The sequence below is a fragment of the Hydra vulgaris genome, chromosome 01 (assembly GCF_038396675.1).
Source record: "Hydra vulgaris chromosome 01, alternate assembly HydraT2T_AEP".
Taxonomy (NCBI): domain Eukaryota; kingdom Metazoa; phylum Cnidaria; class Hydrozoa; order Anthoathecata; family Hydridae; genus Hydra; species Hydra vulgaris.
The window spans coordinates 58,176,549-58,195,274 of record NC_088920.1 but is presented as its reverse complement, the minus strand read 5'-3'; the positions used below and the strand labels follow the sequence as shown (position 1 = coordinate 58,195,274).

Below are 18,726 nucleotides of genomic sequence, written 5' to 3'. Positions count from 1 at the left end.
TGTCAACCGTAAGGCATCCTACATCTGTCATGGTGTGGTCGGTATTTAATTTATAAGGTATTGATGAGACAAGATCAGTATTAGGAAATATTTAATGATAGACAAATACCACAGTTGGCACAATGATTCTCAAATTTAAAAAAAAAGCATTTTTATGCATGATGGGGCACCATGTTACATGATTAAAATTATAACAAAAGTTTTTGAAAGAAAAAAACAATGATGTCCTTGAATTGGTTCAAAAATTCTCTGGACTTAAATCCAATTGAGAATCTATCGTTGCTGCTCAAGCGGGAAATGGCCAAAAGCACAAACAACAACGAAGCAGGAGTTGATTGAAAAGCTAATATATGTAAGGGGCTACAGTGAAGAACTGCAAACAACTGTTAAAAATTGTGTTTTGAGTATGACACGGCGCATACAAAGTGTAATTGCAGCAGAGACATCATGCAAAATATTAGATACTTTTATGATTTTTTTAGAATTATTTTCCATTATTATCTGTTAAATATTTGTAATTGTTTTTGAAAAACATCAATTTATACATAGTAAAATGTCCTTAAACTATGAAAAATAATTCACGAAAATCAAACTAATGACGTAATTTTGTTTTTTTCCTTTCAAGTCTAATATTATGGCAAGCCACTGTATGTATTCAAATAGAAGTGACGTTTATACAAAAAACATAAATTTAAAAAATAAATAACTTTCGCAAAATCTCTCTTAGTATTTGGAACCTAGCGTCGACCCAAAGTAATGACACTAGGAAATGACACTAACTAGATTTTAGTAAAGGAGCAAAGCTCATTAGCTAAACGAAATTCAGCAATTTTTTTTTTCTAATAAACAAACAACGATTTTTAAACTTCCACGCGTAAATTAAAATTTTTTTGACCGTCCAATGATCTATTGCAGTTGACGCTTTTTAATAATCGATAGCCTGTTTTATTTTAACTTTTTTGGGGGTAAAAATAATGATCGCATTTATCGTATAAATAATAGAAAAGTTGAAAAAAGTTTTTTATGTAAAAGCTTAGAAGTTTTTTTTATATTTTGGTCAAAAGCCGGATCTACATACCTTCATTATTTAAAGATATATAGATCCGGACCAAAATATACCCCGGTTAGAACTTAATATATCAAAACTATTTTTATTAATAAGTCAAAAAAGAACATTTTGGCTAACTCTCCGTAAAATTAAATGAAGAGATGTGAACACGGCCTCGGGGGGAAAAAAAGATCTGACTCCGTGATCGTAAAGATCAATCGAAATTTAGCATTAGATACTTATGCGTAAAGTTCCTTGTTAATAACGAAAAAACACCACAGAAAAAAAATTTTGAAATGCTTTTTCAAAATATTCATGTTGCCTTCTTTAGAAATATGGTTCAATTCAGTTCGGTTCTGCTCAAGCCACCAAAAAGCGTTTCAGTCAAACATTTTGAAGAGCTGAGTAAGCGCAGTCGTATTCTCAAGTTTTAATGAGAATTAATTTATTTGCTTTTAAGCTCAAAAAGCAATTTTTTTCATGAGCAAATAAACATGTTGATCAATCTCCATTCCATGCAAATTATTGGCATCTCCTTGCAATCTCATTAACAAACCACCGTAAGACACGTAAGCAGACCTAAAAACAAAAATTTTAGTAATCATTTATAAATTCCATCATAACTATTTATTAGGGTCGTCTATAAATTACGTCTCGCATTAGGGAAGGAGGGAAGGGTTAGTGAATTTTGTAACGACTTCAACGGTCAAAAATTGTGTGACGTAATTTATGGACGATCCGTTAAGACCATGCAAATGTTTTAAATTCAAGCTTCACTTGAGGTGGTGACTTAATAAACTAATATTCAGAATAAAATTTCACTCGTTTGAATTATTATATTTGGATATTACTTAAATATGCTTAAGGGTTTAAATTAAATTTAAACAATTCAAAAATTAGAATGTGTCCAGCTAGTACCATATAATAAAGCAGCTAAAAATGAACCAAAGTTTTAGTATAAATAAAAAACATATTTTTGAATTAGAGTTTAAGTACCATCCCTTTATCTCTCTCACACACTATTTGAAAAACTTTTTATAACAAAACGTTTTTTGTTATAAAAAGTTAAAACCTCTGAAAAGTTTTGTCATTATCAAAATAGTATTCACAGTATTTACTTACAGTCTGTTAGTAAAATGATCACTACCAACATTCTCATCATCTATACGATAAACTTTTCCATACATCACATATTCAAATTGATCAGCTCTAGATGGATCATTATCCGCCATATTATACTCGCCATCATCTGGAGTTCCGTCTTCTCTTAGAGTAGTTACAAGTACTAAACGAAATTTTTCCCCAAGATCAACAGGATAAATTTGTGTGTTAACATCCAATATCAAATCCATCTTAAAACTTTCGCTTTCACAGTGAAGCCTTGATACTAAAAAACAAATTATAAATTTTATACATTTGGTCATTTAAATGTTTACAACAGTACAATTGTTAAATTTTATCGTTTTTTTTAAAGAAAAAAAATATATATACTAAGACTAAAAATGCACATTCATCAATGATTTAATAAGTAAAAAGCTTTTAGGGGGTAAATAACTTTTAGGGGGTAAACATTGGTAGAATGTTAATAGAATGAAAATTTTGAAAAAAAAAATTGTTGAACTAAAATTTGAGCCTGAAAAAAAAGCGAAATAGAACTAGAAATATAATTTGCTTCAACCCCCCATACAGCAAAAATGTTTCCACGAACATAGGAAAAGCAATTTTAAAATTGGTCCATAAGCATTACATGCCCTCTAATAAACTACATAAAATTTTTAATCGAAATACTATTAAAGTTTCAGTTGCACAAAAAATATGAAAAGAATTATAAAAGGTCACAATAATTCTTTGTTAAACAAAAAAGAAATCCTAAATGAAAAAACTACAGAAAATTGTAATTTTAAACAAAAAAAACAATTGTTCAATAAGTGGAAAATGTTTATCAAAAAAATGTGGTATATAAATGTGTTGTTTCCTCTAAGAATGTACCTGATAAACAATATATTGGCATAACAGAGGATGAATGGAAAAATACGCTTTGCCAATCATAAGCAATCCTTTAAAAATAAAAAGTATTTAAAAGACACCATGCTTTCAAAATATATATGGGAATTAAAAGACAAAAATGTTGATGATTTTATACTGAATTGGTCCATCTTTAAAACAATGCAAACTATGCAAGAAAAATCTGAAATTACACATGCAAACCAAGAATGTTTATTAAACAAAAAATCGGAACTGATTTCTATATGCATGCACAAAAATAAGTTTCTCCTAAAAAGCTATAAAAATAAGTGAGCTCAAATAATAGTTACATTAAATCCCCACTTTAAATAAATATTTTTTTTAAAAAGTAGAAGTAATCAATTCTAAAGAATTCTTTTTATAATAGTGTCAGCATATTCCACAAATGTGTGAAAATTTACAGTAGTTAGCAGTAGGTATAAATTGAAGTTTTATTAAATTGATCCTTCATTTCTGATGAGTCTTTATTGATGAAACACAGTGTTTAATGAAAAAAAAATTTTTGTCAAGTGATTTTCTACTAATTTATATATATATATAATATATATATATATATATATATATATATATATATATATATATATATATATATATATATATATATATATATATAATATATATATATATATATATATATATATATATATATATATATATATATATATATATATATATATATATATATATATATATATATATATATATATATATATATATATATATATATATATATATATATATATATATATATACATACACAGATACATACAGTTAATTCTCAATAACTCAAACTTCCAAGGAAAATGGTCAGGCTTAACAAATCTTTGACTAAAGTAACTCCTGTCAAACTTTGGCTGAAATGAGATATTAGTTCGAGTTAAGGGGACTTTTTTTTATTCAATGGTAAAGTATAAACATCAAATATACACCATTATATTAATAAAAGCGTGAAGAATGTTTAAATGAAAAAAGTTACGCTTCATATTTACCTTCAAGTTGCAACATAGTATGCATAATGATTAATTATGCATGTTTTTCAAAAGTGATACTCTTTTCTACAATAACCATCTTCTTATTTACTACAAACTCTTTTCAATAAGAACATATCTCTTGACGATTTTGATTTCTTCTTCTGCTTCTTCATCTTTGTCAAGCAAAACCTTAATTGATGGTGGAATATTACCATCAAACAAAACCTTAATTGATGGTGGAATATTACCATCAAACAAAACCTTAATTGATGGTGGAATATTACCATCAAACAAAACCTTAATTGATGGTGGAATATTACCATCAAACAAAACCTTAATTGATGGTGGAATATTACCATCAAACAAAACCTTAATTGATGGTGGAATATTACCGTCAAACAAAACCTTGATTGATGGTGGAATATTACCATCAAACAAAACCTTAATTGATGGTGGAATATTACCATCAAACAAAACCTTAATTGGTGGTGGAATATTACCATCAAATAAGGCAAGGTTGGAAAACTTCTTTGCATAAGATTTGTGGATCAATTTCTTGATAATTAGTTGGCTCAAGAATAAGAAATCATGATTTTTAAGTTGGGGTTAGTCATAATGGAGGAATAAATATTTACTAAATATATAATCTATATATTAATATTAGGAAGCGGCCATATTGACACGCGTGTTATTACAACTCAGATTAACTACTTAATGGTTCGTAATTACATTACTAAATATAACGGCCGTGCAGATGACATCACCCTAACAGCCCACATGATGTCAAAATCTAAACTTACGAAAAAGTCATGTTCCAAATATAATGTCTCTAAATATTTTCATTGAGCCCCTTATAAATGGTTTCATATAAATATCTGCTAAGCTTTCATTTGATGATTTGTTTTTTCATCCATTGCTTTCCTCCACTCGCAGGCTTCTTTGCTTTGAATGGCATCACTGTAAGTGGATAGAAATAGCAGTAGTACATATATATTTAATGCAATCATTGCCTGCAGAATTGTCAATAACGTAATAATTTAAATATTTTGGTGGCCTTCTATTTCTTTCTGAGTTCTTACTGTTTTTAGTAGGTTGTATGTGTTGTAGCTTAGTAGGTTGATGCTAATATTTTTGGTATGAGTTTTCGATTTCATCATCATCATTATCATTATGTGTTATAAGTCTAAAATTTTCAGTAAATTTTACTAATCTATGCTTTAGAACAGAACTTGTTTCAGGGTAGTATACAAAATATGAAGGGCTTTCTCTGTCGTATCCAATAAAATATCCAATTTTACTACGTGGATCCAACTTTTTTACAATCATTTTCATAGAGATAGCATATTGTTCCGAAGATATGTAATTTGGAAAGGTTTGGCTAAGTCTTTGTGAAATTTTGGTAACTTTGATTCAATAAGCATGCATCTGGCAACATCAAATAAAGTTCACCATTTTTGTTTGGCATAACCATTTTGATGTAGAGAATATGGTGAGGTAAGCTTAACACAGTACTTTCTTAGAAGTTCTTTAAATTCCCTTGAAACACTTACATTATCACTTCTAATTCGACTAACACGTTCAAATGGGTAAATCTCATCACTTTTGAATGAGAAAGTCTTTACATTAACATATGGGGCAATGTCTATTAAGAACTTTTCTGTAGCATATACAGTGTCTGACTTATGCTTTAAAAAATAAGTGAATAAACATCCAGAATAATAATCAGTAAAACTAATAACATATTGATATCCGTCTTTTGCAATTGGCAAAATTGGTCCAGCTAAATCTGTATACACTAATTCAAATGGTTATGTTGTCCTAATATTAGATTCTCTGTTACGTATATTTGTTTGTTTTCCTATAAGTACATATTTCACAAAAATTACTATTACTATTGGTAATCTTCATACCTTCAACAACATTTTCTAATTTCTTCAAATCTGTAAATTTACAATGTCCTAGAATTTTATGCCATGTATCAATGGTTTCTTTTCGAACTTTACTTCTTGAAGTTTTAATTAGATAATATAATCCATCCTTCTGGTATATTGGAAAACTGTCCCAATTTTAGCAATCAATTTTCCTTTATTACCTTTGAAGTTGACAATTGCACCTTTTTGTGCAGCAGCAGCAGAACAGAAAATATACAATTGGAGTAACTCGGTATAAATAAAGTATTTTCTAGTTTAACTTAAACTAAGTTTCCATACTCAGTAGTTAATTCTACTGAAATTGCTCCTTATTTTAGGGCCACATTGTTAGTTTTTGTACCATCAGCCAACTCAATATAATTTTCATCAGCCAACTCAATATTTTCTTCATCAACTTTAAATATATAACTTTGATCAATATTTTGATCTGTTAACTTTTTAGCTTTGTTTTTTTTCCTGTTACTGTTTACAACAAGTTTCTTTCTTTGTTTTTATAACAATCTTTAGATTTGCGACCTGGAGTCCCACATGTATAACATTTTGCAGCATTTTTATTTTTAAATTTCACATTATTTTTCATAATACTGCTTATATTTTGTTCAACCTGATTACTTCTTGAATTTTTAGTTTCTTCAAAGTTTCTAAGTGCTAGTTTAAATTTTTGAAAACACTTAACAGTTTCTGATTGTGTTACAACTGCAATAAAAGATTTATATTCATTTGGTAATCTCTTCAAGACCATTGCTACTAGAAGTGAATCACTTACAATTTCATCTGCAGATCTCAATGATGTTTACGCTTCAAATTCAATTTTTGAAGAGTTATAAGTTGATTGTATAATGTTATAATTCTTGGTTTGTTACATCCAGTATAGTGTTGTTTAAGTATTGAGAATGCTTCTCTTCATTTATCTCGAGCATCTCTCATTACTAATGAATTCTGCAAACGCTAATTCATTTTCATCATCATTGACTCCTTAAGTTCCAGTAATAACATCTTTGAACCTTCATGTTTCATGTGTCCTAATATTTTTATTTCCATAATTCAAACTTTCTTTTATCTTCATCGAATAATAAACTTTGATATTGATTTCTGGGCATATAAACTGTTAAGTTGAGGTTAGTCATAATGGAGGAATAAATATTTACTAAATATATAATCTATATATTAATACTAAGAAGCAGCCATATTGACAGGCGTGCTATTACAACTCAGATTAACTACTTATGGTCCGTAATTACAATAAATAAAACAACAGTGCAGATGACATCACCCTAACAATGATATGGTACTAATTAATTGTGATGACAGAAACCAGACTTATATTTGAACATATATTTGAGCAAGGAGCATACTTGTTCTCCTTAAAGAATTTTTCTCCATATGAGATAATTGAAATTGAATTTTAAATAGGTATATCTTGAAGGCATAAAAGTTGCCTTTACCATCTTGTTTTTCTCCAGAACTTTTTCAATACATTTTATCAATAGCTAAATGAATCTTGTTTTCCTGCCTGCTAGAAAATAGCATCTCTAGTTCTAACCTTTTAAAAGCTCTGGATATTATCCTAAGCCTTTAAAGATTCAAGATTTTGGGGTCTTTAAAAAAAGAACTGCTGTTATTTTGAGTTCATGAACTCACAGACAATATATTCAATAGATAGCAAAGTTAGCATATCTGCTAAGGTAGATGTCTCCAATTGCAATTTACTGTGAGCAAATGAAAAAGCATTGAATAGCACTAGCATGGACAAATTTAAAAAGTAATTTTTATCTGTTTTAGATTGTGCTAATTTTAATCTAAAAAAAAGATGTGAGGGGAAGTAAAATATTTTTTTTTTTAAACAACTTTGCTTCCAACAAGGCTGCAAGCAACTAATTAAACCACTGCAAGCAACTAATTAAACCACTAATTAAAGTTGGAAGTTAGTGGAAAAGAAAAGATGAAGATTGTAGAGCAAGATAACGATTGACGGACAACTTAAAGGATTGCAAATTATATGAATCAGGAAAGCAAGATGAAGGAAGTGAATTCCAAAAAACTGACAATCGAGGAAAAAAACTAGACGAATAAGAGTTTTTGGAGCACTTAGAAACAGTCACAGAATAAGGATGAGACTTGATTGAATGACGAGTAACACGAGAATGAATTTTAGTAGATGGCACAAGAGACGCTAGCTCTTTAGAGCAGTGCCCATTATAGTATTTGTAGAAAAGAGAAAGAGAAGCAACATTACGACGATGTGATAATGGTTGGAGGTTGGCTGCAAGAGCAGGTCCAACTATGTTTACAATGCGTTTTTGCACCTTGTCTAAAATAGAAAGGGCATCATTAGATGATCCACCCCAGATATGGCAACAGTATTCCATACAAGGCCGGATTTGAGATTTAGAGAGATAGAGAATAGAATCCGAAATAAAAAAGTGTCGAGCTCGATAAAGAGATGCTACCTTAGCAGATTATTGCAATATTATTAAATTATTGCAATAACGATTGGCTGAAAAAAATTGAGTTTTATCTGAATTAAAGTTCACCAGCCACTGTGAGCCCCATGCTGAAGCAGAAGTGAGATCCTTTTCAAGCTCAAATTACCTCCTCCAAGCAATCAGAGAGTGTTGGCTTATTATTATGACAAGAATAAATAATAGTATCATCAGCAAACAATGCCACCTTAGGTGTGAGAATATCTGGAAGATAGTTAATGTAAATTAAAAAGAGTATAGGGCCAAGGAATGAACCTTGAGGAACCCCTGAAGTTACAGAATAAGAAGAAGAGTGTTAGATATGGAAGTAATGGTTTTGATTGGCAGTTGCAGCAGTGCAATGTGAGGAAAACCATGGAGGAGAGTGAGGCTTGACCTGGAATCATCGAGAGGGAACAAAAGATTCCATGCCAGCCTGAATCCATGAGGTTATGAAAGAAGCACATTTGTCAACAGAAGACAAAAGATTTCTACCCAAGGGCCATCACAAAGAAAATCACAGAAAGAATCCCACTCAGCTTTAAGGTAGTTGTAAGAGGTACGATAATAGGGGGATTCAGGTGATAAAGAAGGATGAGATAATAGTTTTAGCACCTAAGGGTGAATGTGGAGAAACTGAGCACTGACTAGGATCAGAAACAAGACATAAGTCAAGTAGAGAAGGTAAATGATTAGGGTTGTCTGGAAAGCAAGTTGGAAAGTTGACTATTTGAGATAGGGATTGAGAAAGCAAAAGTTGTGGGCTTTAATGCCTGCAGAATCACTGGCACTAGAGCCAAGCCATTCAGAGTGGTGAGCATTAAAGTCACAGACAACAACTATATTAGCTGATGGATAAAGAGAGAGGGCTTGGTCAATATGATCAGAAATAACATCAAAAAGAGTGCAATCTTGAGATAAAGGAGAGTGATATAGAACAAAGAGAAAGGCAATAGAGTGAAGTGGTGCTAAACAAAAGCACATGAAAGAATAGTCTGTGGATTCAAACCTAGTTTCACAACAAATGGGTAAATTCTTACGAATGTAAATGTCCAGGCCAAGCATATGACTATTGGAGTCTTTGCGAATTAAAGGAAGATAACCATCAACACTAAGATCGCAGGATGAGACAGCTGAACTCAAATTAGCCTCACAAAGAGCAAGTAGGTCTAGTGAACTTTGCAAGAGATAAGACTCATCAGAAGAAAAGTTACGAAGACCACGAATATTAGTGAATGATAGGTTTAGAGAACTTGGTGATGATGATGGTTTTTTGTGTTTTATAGTTTTTAGTACTTTATTTATTTTTAAATTAGATTGAAGAGCTTGACTCATAGAAGCATGAAGTATAGATAGTACTCAGAACATTGTTTAATAGCCCAAGCAATTGCCTCACTACTACTAATAAACCCTAAGCTGTAACAAAGGGCTCCAAATGTGGCCTCCGCAATGCACGCCAAAAGTACAAACAGGGACACCATCCATGCGCAACATGGCACTGTTAATACTTTGATATTTTTCAGCTGTTGATGGAATCAGCCTCTCTGAGAGCTACCACAGAGTTTGGGAAACCTGACTACCAGCCGGCCTCAGAACCATAAAACTGAGTTTTAGAGCTATACCCTCATTAGGAAATAATAGAATGAGTTTCCTAGTCATAAAAAACAGAGACACAAGCAAAACCCATGTATTGAGTCAAGAAGATCCAGCATTCAACATCCTAAACTGGAAACAATGTATTAAAAATACATCTGCGCCAGTTTTTAACACATTTATCATAAAAAATCTTCGGAATTTTAGTGTATATTGTTAAATAGTATAACTCTAGTGAATTTTTTAATGAAGTTGAGGGAGAGTATTTGCATAATAGCATAGACAAAGACAGCAACAAGACATAGGCATAGCAAGACAGTTGTATTTATTTATAAATTAGGAGCAAAAACTGCATCTGGTTGAGCATGAGAAGAAAGAAAAAAGCTATAACTTAACAGTTTTTGCATGATGACAAGTTGCCATGTTCTACATGACTACATAAAACTTTCTAATACTAAACCAATTAGACACACTACTCTTCAAAACTTTCAAAGAATCGGCAGAATTGACAGTTTTAGCTTGTTGTCAAAGGAGTAAAACAGCACAACCGCCAGGGTTATTTGCACCCTAAGTCATAATTGCTAGACATTCCTTTACAAAAGATGCCATGTATCAGAGAGAAGTGCTTAGTGACCTGCAAACATTGCCTTTGTGTACTGCAAACTGCATGCTTCGTCTGAGAACATAACACATCACCACATTCCAATTCTTGTGCTCTTTTTAAACTTTTAGTATTTTTTATGAGAAAGGTGTAGGTTTAATGCAGAACAAATAAATTGAAGAATAGAGTTCTTATCAAGGCATCTTTAAACTGTGCAGGCACTAACATTCCCACTATAAGGTAGTTGAGTAAGAATGTGTGATCTCAAAAACTGTGTTTTTCACAGCTAAACAGTGTCACTATACTGTTTGTTTTGGGATTAGTAATTTCGCAAAATTTTTCTGGATGATGCCATCTGTTGACTTAATGAGCTGAATAATTTCTTAAACAATTGTCTTCTGCGTCTTTGAATGTGAAGCTGTCTTCCATTAAAAGTTGTACTCTCGAAAGTTAGTGTTTTTCTATGTTTTTCAAATATTATAGTCACATAAGTTTAATTCATAAATGACTTTTTTTACATATTAATAAATTACATTTCGATGTAAATTTTTTACATAATTATAACCAAAATTACTTTTTAAAAAAAATTACTTTATACGACATGAAAAGTAAGTTACATTGCAAGTAAAAGTAAAAATGCTAATTAATTTTACTTAAAGCTTAAATGCTAATTTATGTAAAAATAAATTACTTTTTGAAGTAGCAGTTACTCATTTAAAAAACTAAACTTGAGTAATTAAGTTTTACATGTTATATAATTTATGTAAAAAAAAAAAGAATTACTTTTAAATGTAAGTAAATTATATATTTAAAAGTGAGTTGAGTAAATTAATTTGGGTGTAAAAGTAATTCACAATTTTACATCAAAATAAGTAAATAAAAAAAATGTATATACTGTCACCCTTGTATGTGCGCAGATGAGTTTAATAATCAATTTATACAAACTCTACATGACAAGTTGTTTTTAGAAAATAAAACTATAATGACCTTAGGAACATTAATCTGTTGAACTATGACTCTTGTAATGTATTTGATTCAATGTGCTCTTTTTCTCTATTCCTATTTATTACTCAACCAACTTGAATAACACTCCAATCCAAAACACTAATAGATATTATATTTTTTAACTTTTACGACTAATTTTGTATATGGTAACCTTACAGTGTCTTTTGCTGACCATCTTATGCAGTTTATAGCTTTTCCTACCAAGAATATTTAAAAACTACAAAGAAAAATATTTTGTTGCTGTTTTTAACACTTTAATCATAAGTTATTTCTTTTGGACCTTAAAGATATTGAATGGTTACTACTAAGTCATCAAATCACTTATAGTATCAATAATTCTTCATTAAACATTATAAACAAAATACTTGATTATCATGCCCCTTTTAAATTTTCTTCTAAGAATACAAATATAACTCGAAAATACAAATTACTGATTCATTAAATTGATACATATTATTCACACAAAATTTATAAAATGTAAGATTAAGAAATCAAAAGAAGAATACTTTCTAAATTTCAAATATTGTCAGAATCAAATAAGTTACTTGTTGAGGTATTCAAAAAAATCATATTACTCAAAATATTTCAATGAAAATTTAAACAATCTTAGGAACACCTGGAGAGGAATAAAAAGAATTTTTGCTATAAAGCCAAACAACCACAACACCATAGAAAGATAACTATTAATAACCAAATTATAACTGATAATGTTGTAATCACAAACTCGTTCAATGACTATTTTTCCACAATTGCAGAAAATCTTTCCCAAACAATCATCTCTCCTAGACATAACTTTGATCACTACCTTGAAAACCAAAATTCTAACTTCTTCTATATAACCCCTGTGACACCCCTAGAAATAAATGATTATAAATACAATATGAACCCTAGAAAAAGCATTGGATCAAATAACATTCCCAGACAAATATTTATCTTAGCATCAAAAAAATTAAGCTACCCTTTGAGCATTTAAATTGTTGTATCACATCAGAAAGAACTTTTGTAAGTTGAGTGTAAAACACCTCATGTATCTTAATACAATTCAATATAATTTATTTACAAACTAATTCACATGATATTTACAATTATGTCTTTATATTACATACAAATACGTCTATATACATATGCAATTATTTACAAGTAATGATAATCAATCATTAAATTTAAAACAATCATTAAATATAATTACACTTTACACTTCTCCTTGGTCATAACGACATCTCATCTCAAGGACTAAATCATTCAGGAGCACTCCTTTCCCGCATGCTTCTTCGTAACACTGGTGTTTTGTTTGTTTTTTCTCCAGGCAGCACAACGTATAATTCTTCATCGTCTTCTGGATCCTCATTTAAATCATTGTCACCTCTTACCTGTCCAAGATCTTCATTCGAATTGTTGTTAACTCTTACTTGTCTTAGGTCTCTTACATGTCGACACATTTTGTCCACTTCTACCGTTTGCTCCGAGACCATCCCTGTAACTATTCCGATCTCATATTGAGAGTCACATCGGCTATCCCGGGGTTTAACCCATACTTTATCGCCAAGTTTGAATTTATTGGTTATCTTCTTATAGGAATCATGTGCGTTCTTGTTGTTATCAATTCCTCTTACTTTAATTTTGTATTGATATAACTTATTTGCAGGTGCAGTAGAAGACTTACAACCATCTTTTGGACTAACATTATACCAATAAACTGCCTCCACGGAACTCTCTTTACCATTCTTTTGACAGTTCGGTGACATCGTTCTGCAAGTCCATTTCCAGAAGGTGCATAAGCGCACCTGAATCGAAGTCTAACTTTCCATTTATATACAAACTGCGAAAATAATGTGCTTCAAAATGCAGTATCATTGTCTGTCAGTATTTCATCCGGACCTCCTCATTCGAGAAATATCGCATTTAATTCTTGAATAACACATGTGCTGGTTTGATCTTTAAGATATCGTCATATTGCATACCATGTAGGTCCACAGTCGAGTAAAGTAAGATAGTGCTGCCCCTCATAATGAGTTATGTCCATGCCAAGTCATTGCCACGTTCTCTTTACTTTTATTTCCCCTTTCGGCCATTTTGTTGGACTTGAATCAATTGATTGACAGGCTATACATTTCTCAACCACTTGTTTTATTTCTTCCTTGCTCACTGACGGGTCAATTTTACGAACGAAATACAATGTTTTCTTCACGCCATAATGTCCTGCAGATCTATGAACGTGCTCAATTTCTTTGGAAGATAGCAAAGTACAAATAATGCCACTTGCTGCCATTTCAGAGGGTTTATCAACCAATTTTAACCAACTATTGGGCACTCTAGTAAAAGCATCAGCCAAGTTATCTTCCAAAGCGACAATCTTAATATCAATTTTGAGTTGGTATTCGTCCACTATATTTGCAATATTCTGGAGTCTTTTTCTTATCAGATTTCGTTTGATGCTTTTGTCCTCAATCTAGATTTTCCTATGAGTGCGTCGGTAACCCAATGGAATACCGCTTTCGAATCGGTGCAGATGTGCAAAACTTCCATTTTCCAGTTAAGGCCCATGTTTAGTCCTTTAATTACTGCATCAAGTTTGGACATGTTTATATGTGTTGTGTCATCTTTTCTTAACCAACAAGCGTCTTTGATTATATTGCCATCAACCTCGAGAACCACGCCTAGTGCTATTGAACTAGCATCTACGCAAATTGTTGCCTTGTTACTATAAACACTCCAAATTCCTTAGCAGGATCATCATTCCGTGTTCTTTTAACCATACCATTCAGCATTTTTTCCAGAAAATTGCATCTTATTTTTTTGTCCCACGTTTTTGTCAGGGCGTTTGCTGTTCTTTTAACATACGACGAGGCTACACCCAACCAACCACAAACTGGAAGATTTCCTGTCATTCTTCCACACAAAGAAAAGATGTTACACCTTGTTAGTGTATTCTAAATTTCACCAAAACCGTTATCTCTTCTCCAACACAACTTTTTGTTTTCCATTCCGACTTGTAAACCAAGAACTCTTGCTCCATCAGATATGCGGACCACCGGCTTACAATGAAGAAAAGGATAGATTTCCAAATGATCAAGTACGCGACGAACAGGTATTATATCTTCATTAACAAAAATATCATCAATGTATGATGATGTTTCTTTCCAGATTGTCTCATCTTGCAATAGCACTTTGTCCAATACTGCTTTCATTATAACTGGCACAACGTATAACCCCAATCCCAAACGTGTTAAACAAAATCTTTGTTCACAGAATACAACAGTTTGGTAAGCCCAGAGTTTCTCATCGATTTTTAGTTGCATGTAAGCTAAAGATAAATCAATTAAAACATATTCTCCAAACTGTCTCCAGTCTCGAAGTTCAATAAACGTGATCAGCTCCCTGAAGTCTAATACTGGCAATTATCCATTCTCGATTTTGTTTCTAAAACGAAGTAGTGAAATCTCGAGCTATTATATTCAAATTACTGAATATCACTTCTTAGTCCAAGTAAACATGATTCGTTTCTTCCTATAAAAAACATCACGAGTTGCAGATATTGATACTTCACCAAAAGCCAATATTCCATCCATACCCATCAAAAAACACTGTTGTTGTTGTCCATTTACAGTTACCACGCACTACTTTCTTCGTAATTTTTGGCGCACATTTTTTATAAATGATGCAGCAGGTACATCCCGAGTCGATCAACACATCCCGAAAAACGCTGTTAATGTTTAAACGTATAGTAGGTAACGCCATTATTGATTGTTTAGGGAGAGAACTGGCGCAAACATCTTCTCCCTTGGCACATTTTTTGGACACATTCTTGATGTGTCCTTTCTCTTGACACGAGTAACACAAAACATCGCTTGGCTCCCGTCTTCGACCTGACTTGTTTTGATTACTATTTTTTCGTAGATGACAATCTCTTGCAATATGATTGAGGAGTTTACATTCATAGCAAATTGGTTGCGTTTGATCTTCAAGCGACCTTGGCTCAGCACGTCATTTTGTTGCAGCAGCAGCAAAATTTTCATTTGTTCCATTGTTCCGTTCTTTAATCATAAGTGCTCTTGCTCCCGCAAGTATTATATACGAGAACTTGATCTTAGCATCTGTCGAACTTCCTCAGGGAGCCCAGAGACAAAAGCACATGCAATGGGTTTGTCTGGTAGCTCACCAATCAGCGTTGATAATCTTCGCAGTTCTGCTAAATAAACATCAACTGCCTCTCCATGCTTTAACTTTCTCGTAATGAACTGTTTGTAAGCTGTAAATGCATCAATAGCAAATGCTTTTAGCAACGGTCTTTTATCTGGTCAAAATCTTCTTTATCAGTTTCTGCTAACTGTTGATATACTGCAAACACGCCATTCACGGAGGGGAACAACACTTGTAAGATTGGTTACATCAATTAGTTTGCATACCAGTTCAACTTTTTCCAGCCATTCTGCAACTGATTGTTGATCATTTCCACTAAACTCCAGAATTAACTTTAAACCAACTTTAGTCAACATTTTGCCGAAACAGCTTGTTGTATCACATCAAAAAGAGCTTTTGTAAGTTGAGCGTAAAACGCCTCATGTATCTTAATACAATTCAACATAATTTATATACAAACTAATTCTCATGATATTTACAATTTATATATAGATGTATTTGTATATAATCTTTATATTATATACAAATACATCTATATACATATGCAATTATTTACAAGTAACGCAAATCAATCATTAACTTTAAAACAATCATTAAATATAATTACACTTTACATAAATAAACAAATCATACAAATCCAAAATGTTTTCTGACTTATTTAAAGTCGTGCCTTTAAAAAGGCACAACTTTAAATAAGTTTCAAAGGCGGATCTAAACTAGATCATTGTAACTATTATCCTATATCTTTACTTTCAAATATTGGCAAACTAATTAAAAGATTCATGTTTAACAGACTAGGCATAGACGTTTTAAATCAATCTAATAGTCTCTATAGCCTTCAATTTGGCTTCCACAAAAATCACTGTACAAATCAAGCACTCATTGATATAACTGAGACAATACATGAAGCTATTGATCAAAAACAGTTTGCTGCTAGAGTGTTTGTTAATTTGTAGAAGGTTTTTGATACTGGTGATCATGAAATTCTGCTGCCTAAATTAAATCATTACGGTGTCAGAGGAGTTGCTCTTAAATATTTCAAGTCATACCTCTATATACATTCTCAGTTTGTAAGCATTGGAAACACTTCATCCAATACTAGGTTTACAGGTATTGGTGTTCCACAGGGTTCAATATTAGATCCTCTACTCTTCCTTGTTTATCAGGGTGTCCATTTGAAATTTAAAAAAATTCCAGCACTTATTACTTTATTTAGATATGTTTTACCAGGATTGTGGACCTAAAACCCATTTTTTCCAGCATCAGTATTAGAAAAACTTTTTAATTTCAGCACTAATGATAATTCCGAAGTGAAACAATTAAAGACAACCACTGTATTTATAAACATAAAAGTATGTAATTTAAAACTAAATACTAAATACTACATAAATTTGTGTACTGCAACTCAATCAAAAAACTCTAATAAATTAAAAAGGCATAAACAAATATATATATATATATATATATATATATATATATATATATATATATATATATATATATATATATATATATATATATATATATATATATATATATATATATATATATATATATATATATATATATATATATATATATTATTGTAATATATAAATAGATATATTACTGTAATATATAAACAGATATTGAAATATAGTTTTTAAAAAAGATAACCTCGATCAAATTTTTTCCCTCCTGGATCAATATCTTTTATATCGAATATATCTTCGAAAACAACGCCAGCCATCTTTAGTATAGCATGCAGACACCGAAACTGTTTTTAAAAATTCGCATAACAAAAAATCGGTAAACGGTGTGAAAGGTACTAAGGCAACCAACAAACTAAAGGGATACTTATTTCCAGTGAGCAAATCAGGGTTTTGCGTTTTTTGTAAAATCAAGACCCGAACTATTAGGTCTATTATATTAAATAACTCCTTTTAATATTTTATGGCAAAATTTGTTATAACTTATACGTTATAATAGTGTATAGATACACTTATAAGTTATAATAGTGTATAAATACACTATTAAAAATGAACTCAATATTCAAGCATTTATTATATTCTGGTCAGGGTTTTATAAAAAACGCCAAACTTAGATTTGCTCACTAGAAAAAAGTTTCAGCGAAGGTTGTACCTTGTAAAACTATTTTTTTAATTGTAAAAAAATTTTTTTTTTTTTATGTTTTTTAGAATTTTCGATGATACTTTATGTCTAATGACAGATTGAAACATTACAAGAAAAAAATAGTTTGTTTATTTTATCACCCCCTAAAAATATGTTTGCAAGGTTAAAATACCAAAAAGTTTAAATCAAGAATGAATAATAAAAAAAAAAGATCGTTTTAAAATGTCTTCTTCTGAAAATTATCTCCAGAAATTCTATATTTCAAGATCGTGATTTTTACTTTCTTTTTAACATGCATTGAGTTTTTCATATTCAGTTTTAAAAAACTTTCATAAATCCTTTATGTCATCTTTTTGCATTGTTATCTCTTTATTTTCAAAAAGCTTCATACCATGGGTTAGCATTTGGAATTTCCTATTAATTATTTAATTGAATGTTATACTCTAATTTTAATACTTGTTCTAATAACTGAGACAAAATTAAATTTTTTTATATAAACATGATCTAGTTTTTATGACATATTATTTGATGGTTGTAAAGGGTTATCGTGCAGTTAGTTATTTTCTTTTTTTTAAGGTGCAAAATTTTGATTTTTAGAGCAATTTAATGCTGTTTAGATTGTTGTACATATTGCACGTTGTAAAAATCCTTTCTAGGCCATTACCTAAAACGAATAATTTCATCACCATAAGCAAAGTAAAGTTTGTCAAAAAACGGTTGACAACTGCAACTATCCTAGTTGCAGTTGTCAACCGTTTTTTGGGTATCTTGCAAACATAAGTAAGTAGGTAAGCTGTTTTTGTTGCATTGTTTAATTCAATGATTCTCTAAGTAAGTA

The 18,726-nt window shown here is 30.8% G+C and overlaps 1 protein-coding gene across 1 annotated transcript; it reads right to left on the bottom strand.

The window, feature by feature from the left end:
* Positions 1–1,332: 1,332 nt before the first annotated feature.
* Positions 1,333–17,601, bottom strand: LOC136075472 (DNA-directed RNA polymerases I, II, and III subunit RPABC3-like). Its single transcript, XM_065788788.1, has 3 exons — positions 17,433–17,601; positions 2,171–2,435; positions 1,333–1,627 (listed from the first exon to the last, which is right to left on the bottom strand). The coding sequence occupies exons 1-3, from the start codon at positions 17,503–17,505 to the stop codon at positions 1,510–1,512; spliced, it is 456 nt and encodes a 151-aa protein (XP_065644860.1). The 5' UTR covers positions 17,506–17,601; the 3' UTR covers positions 1,333–1,509.
* Positions 17,602–18,726: the final 1,125 nt, after the last annotated feature.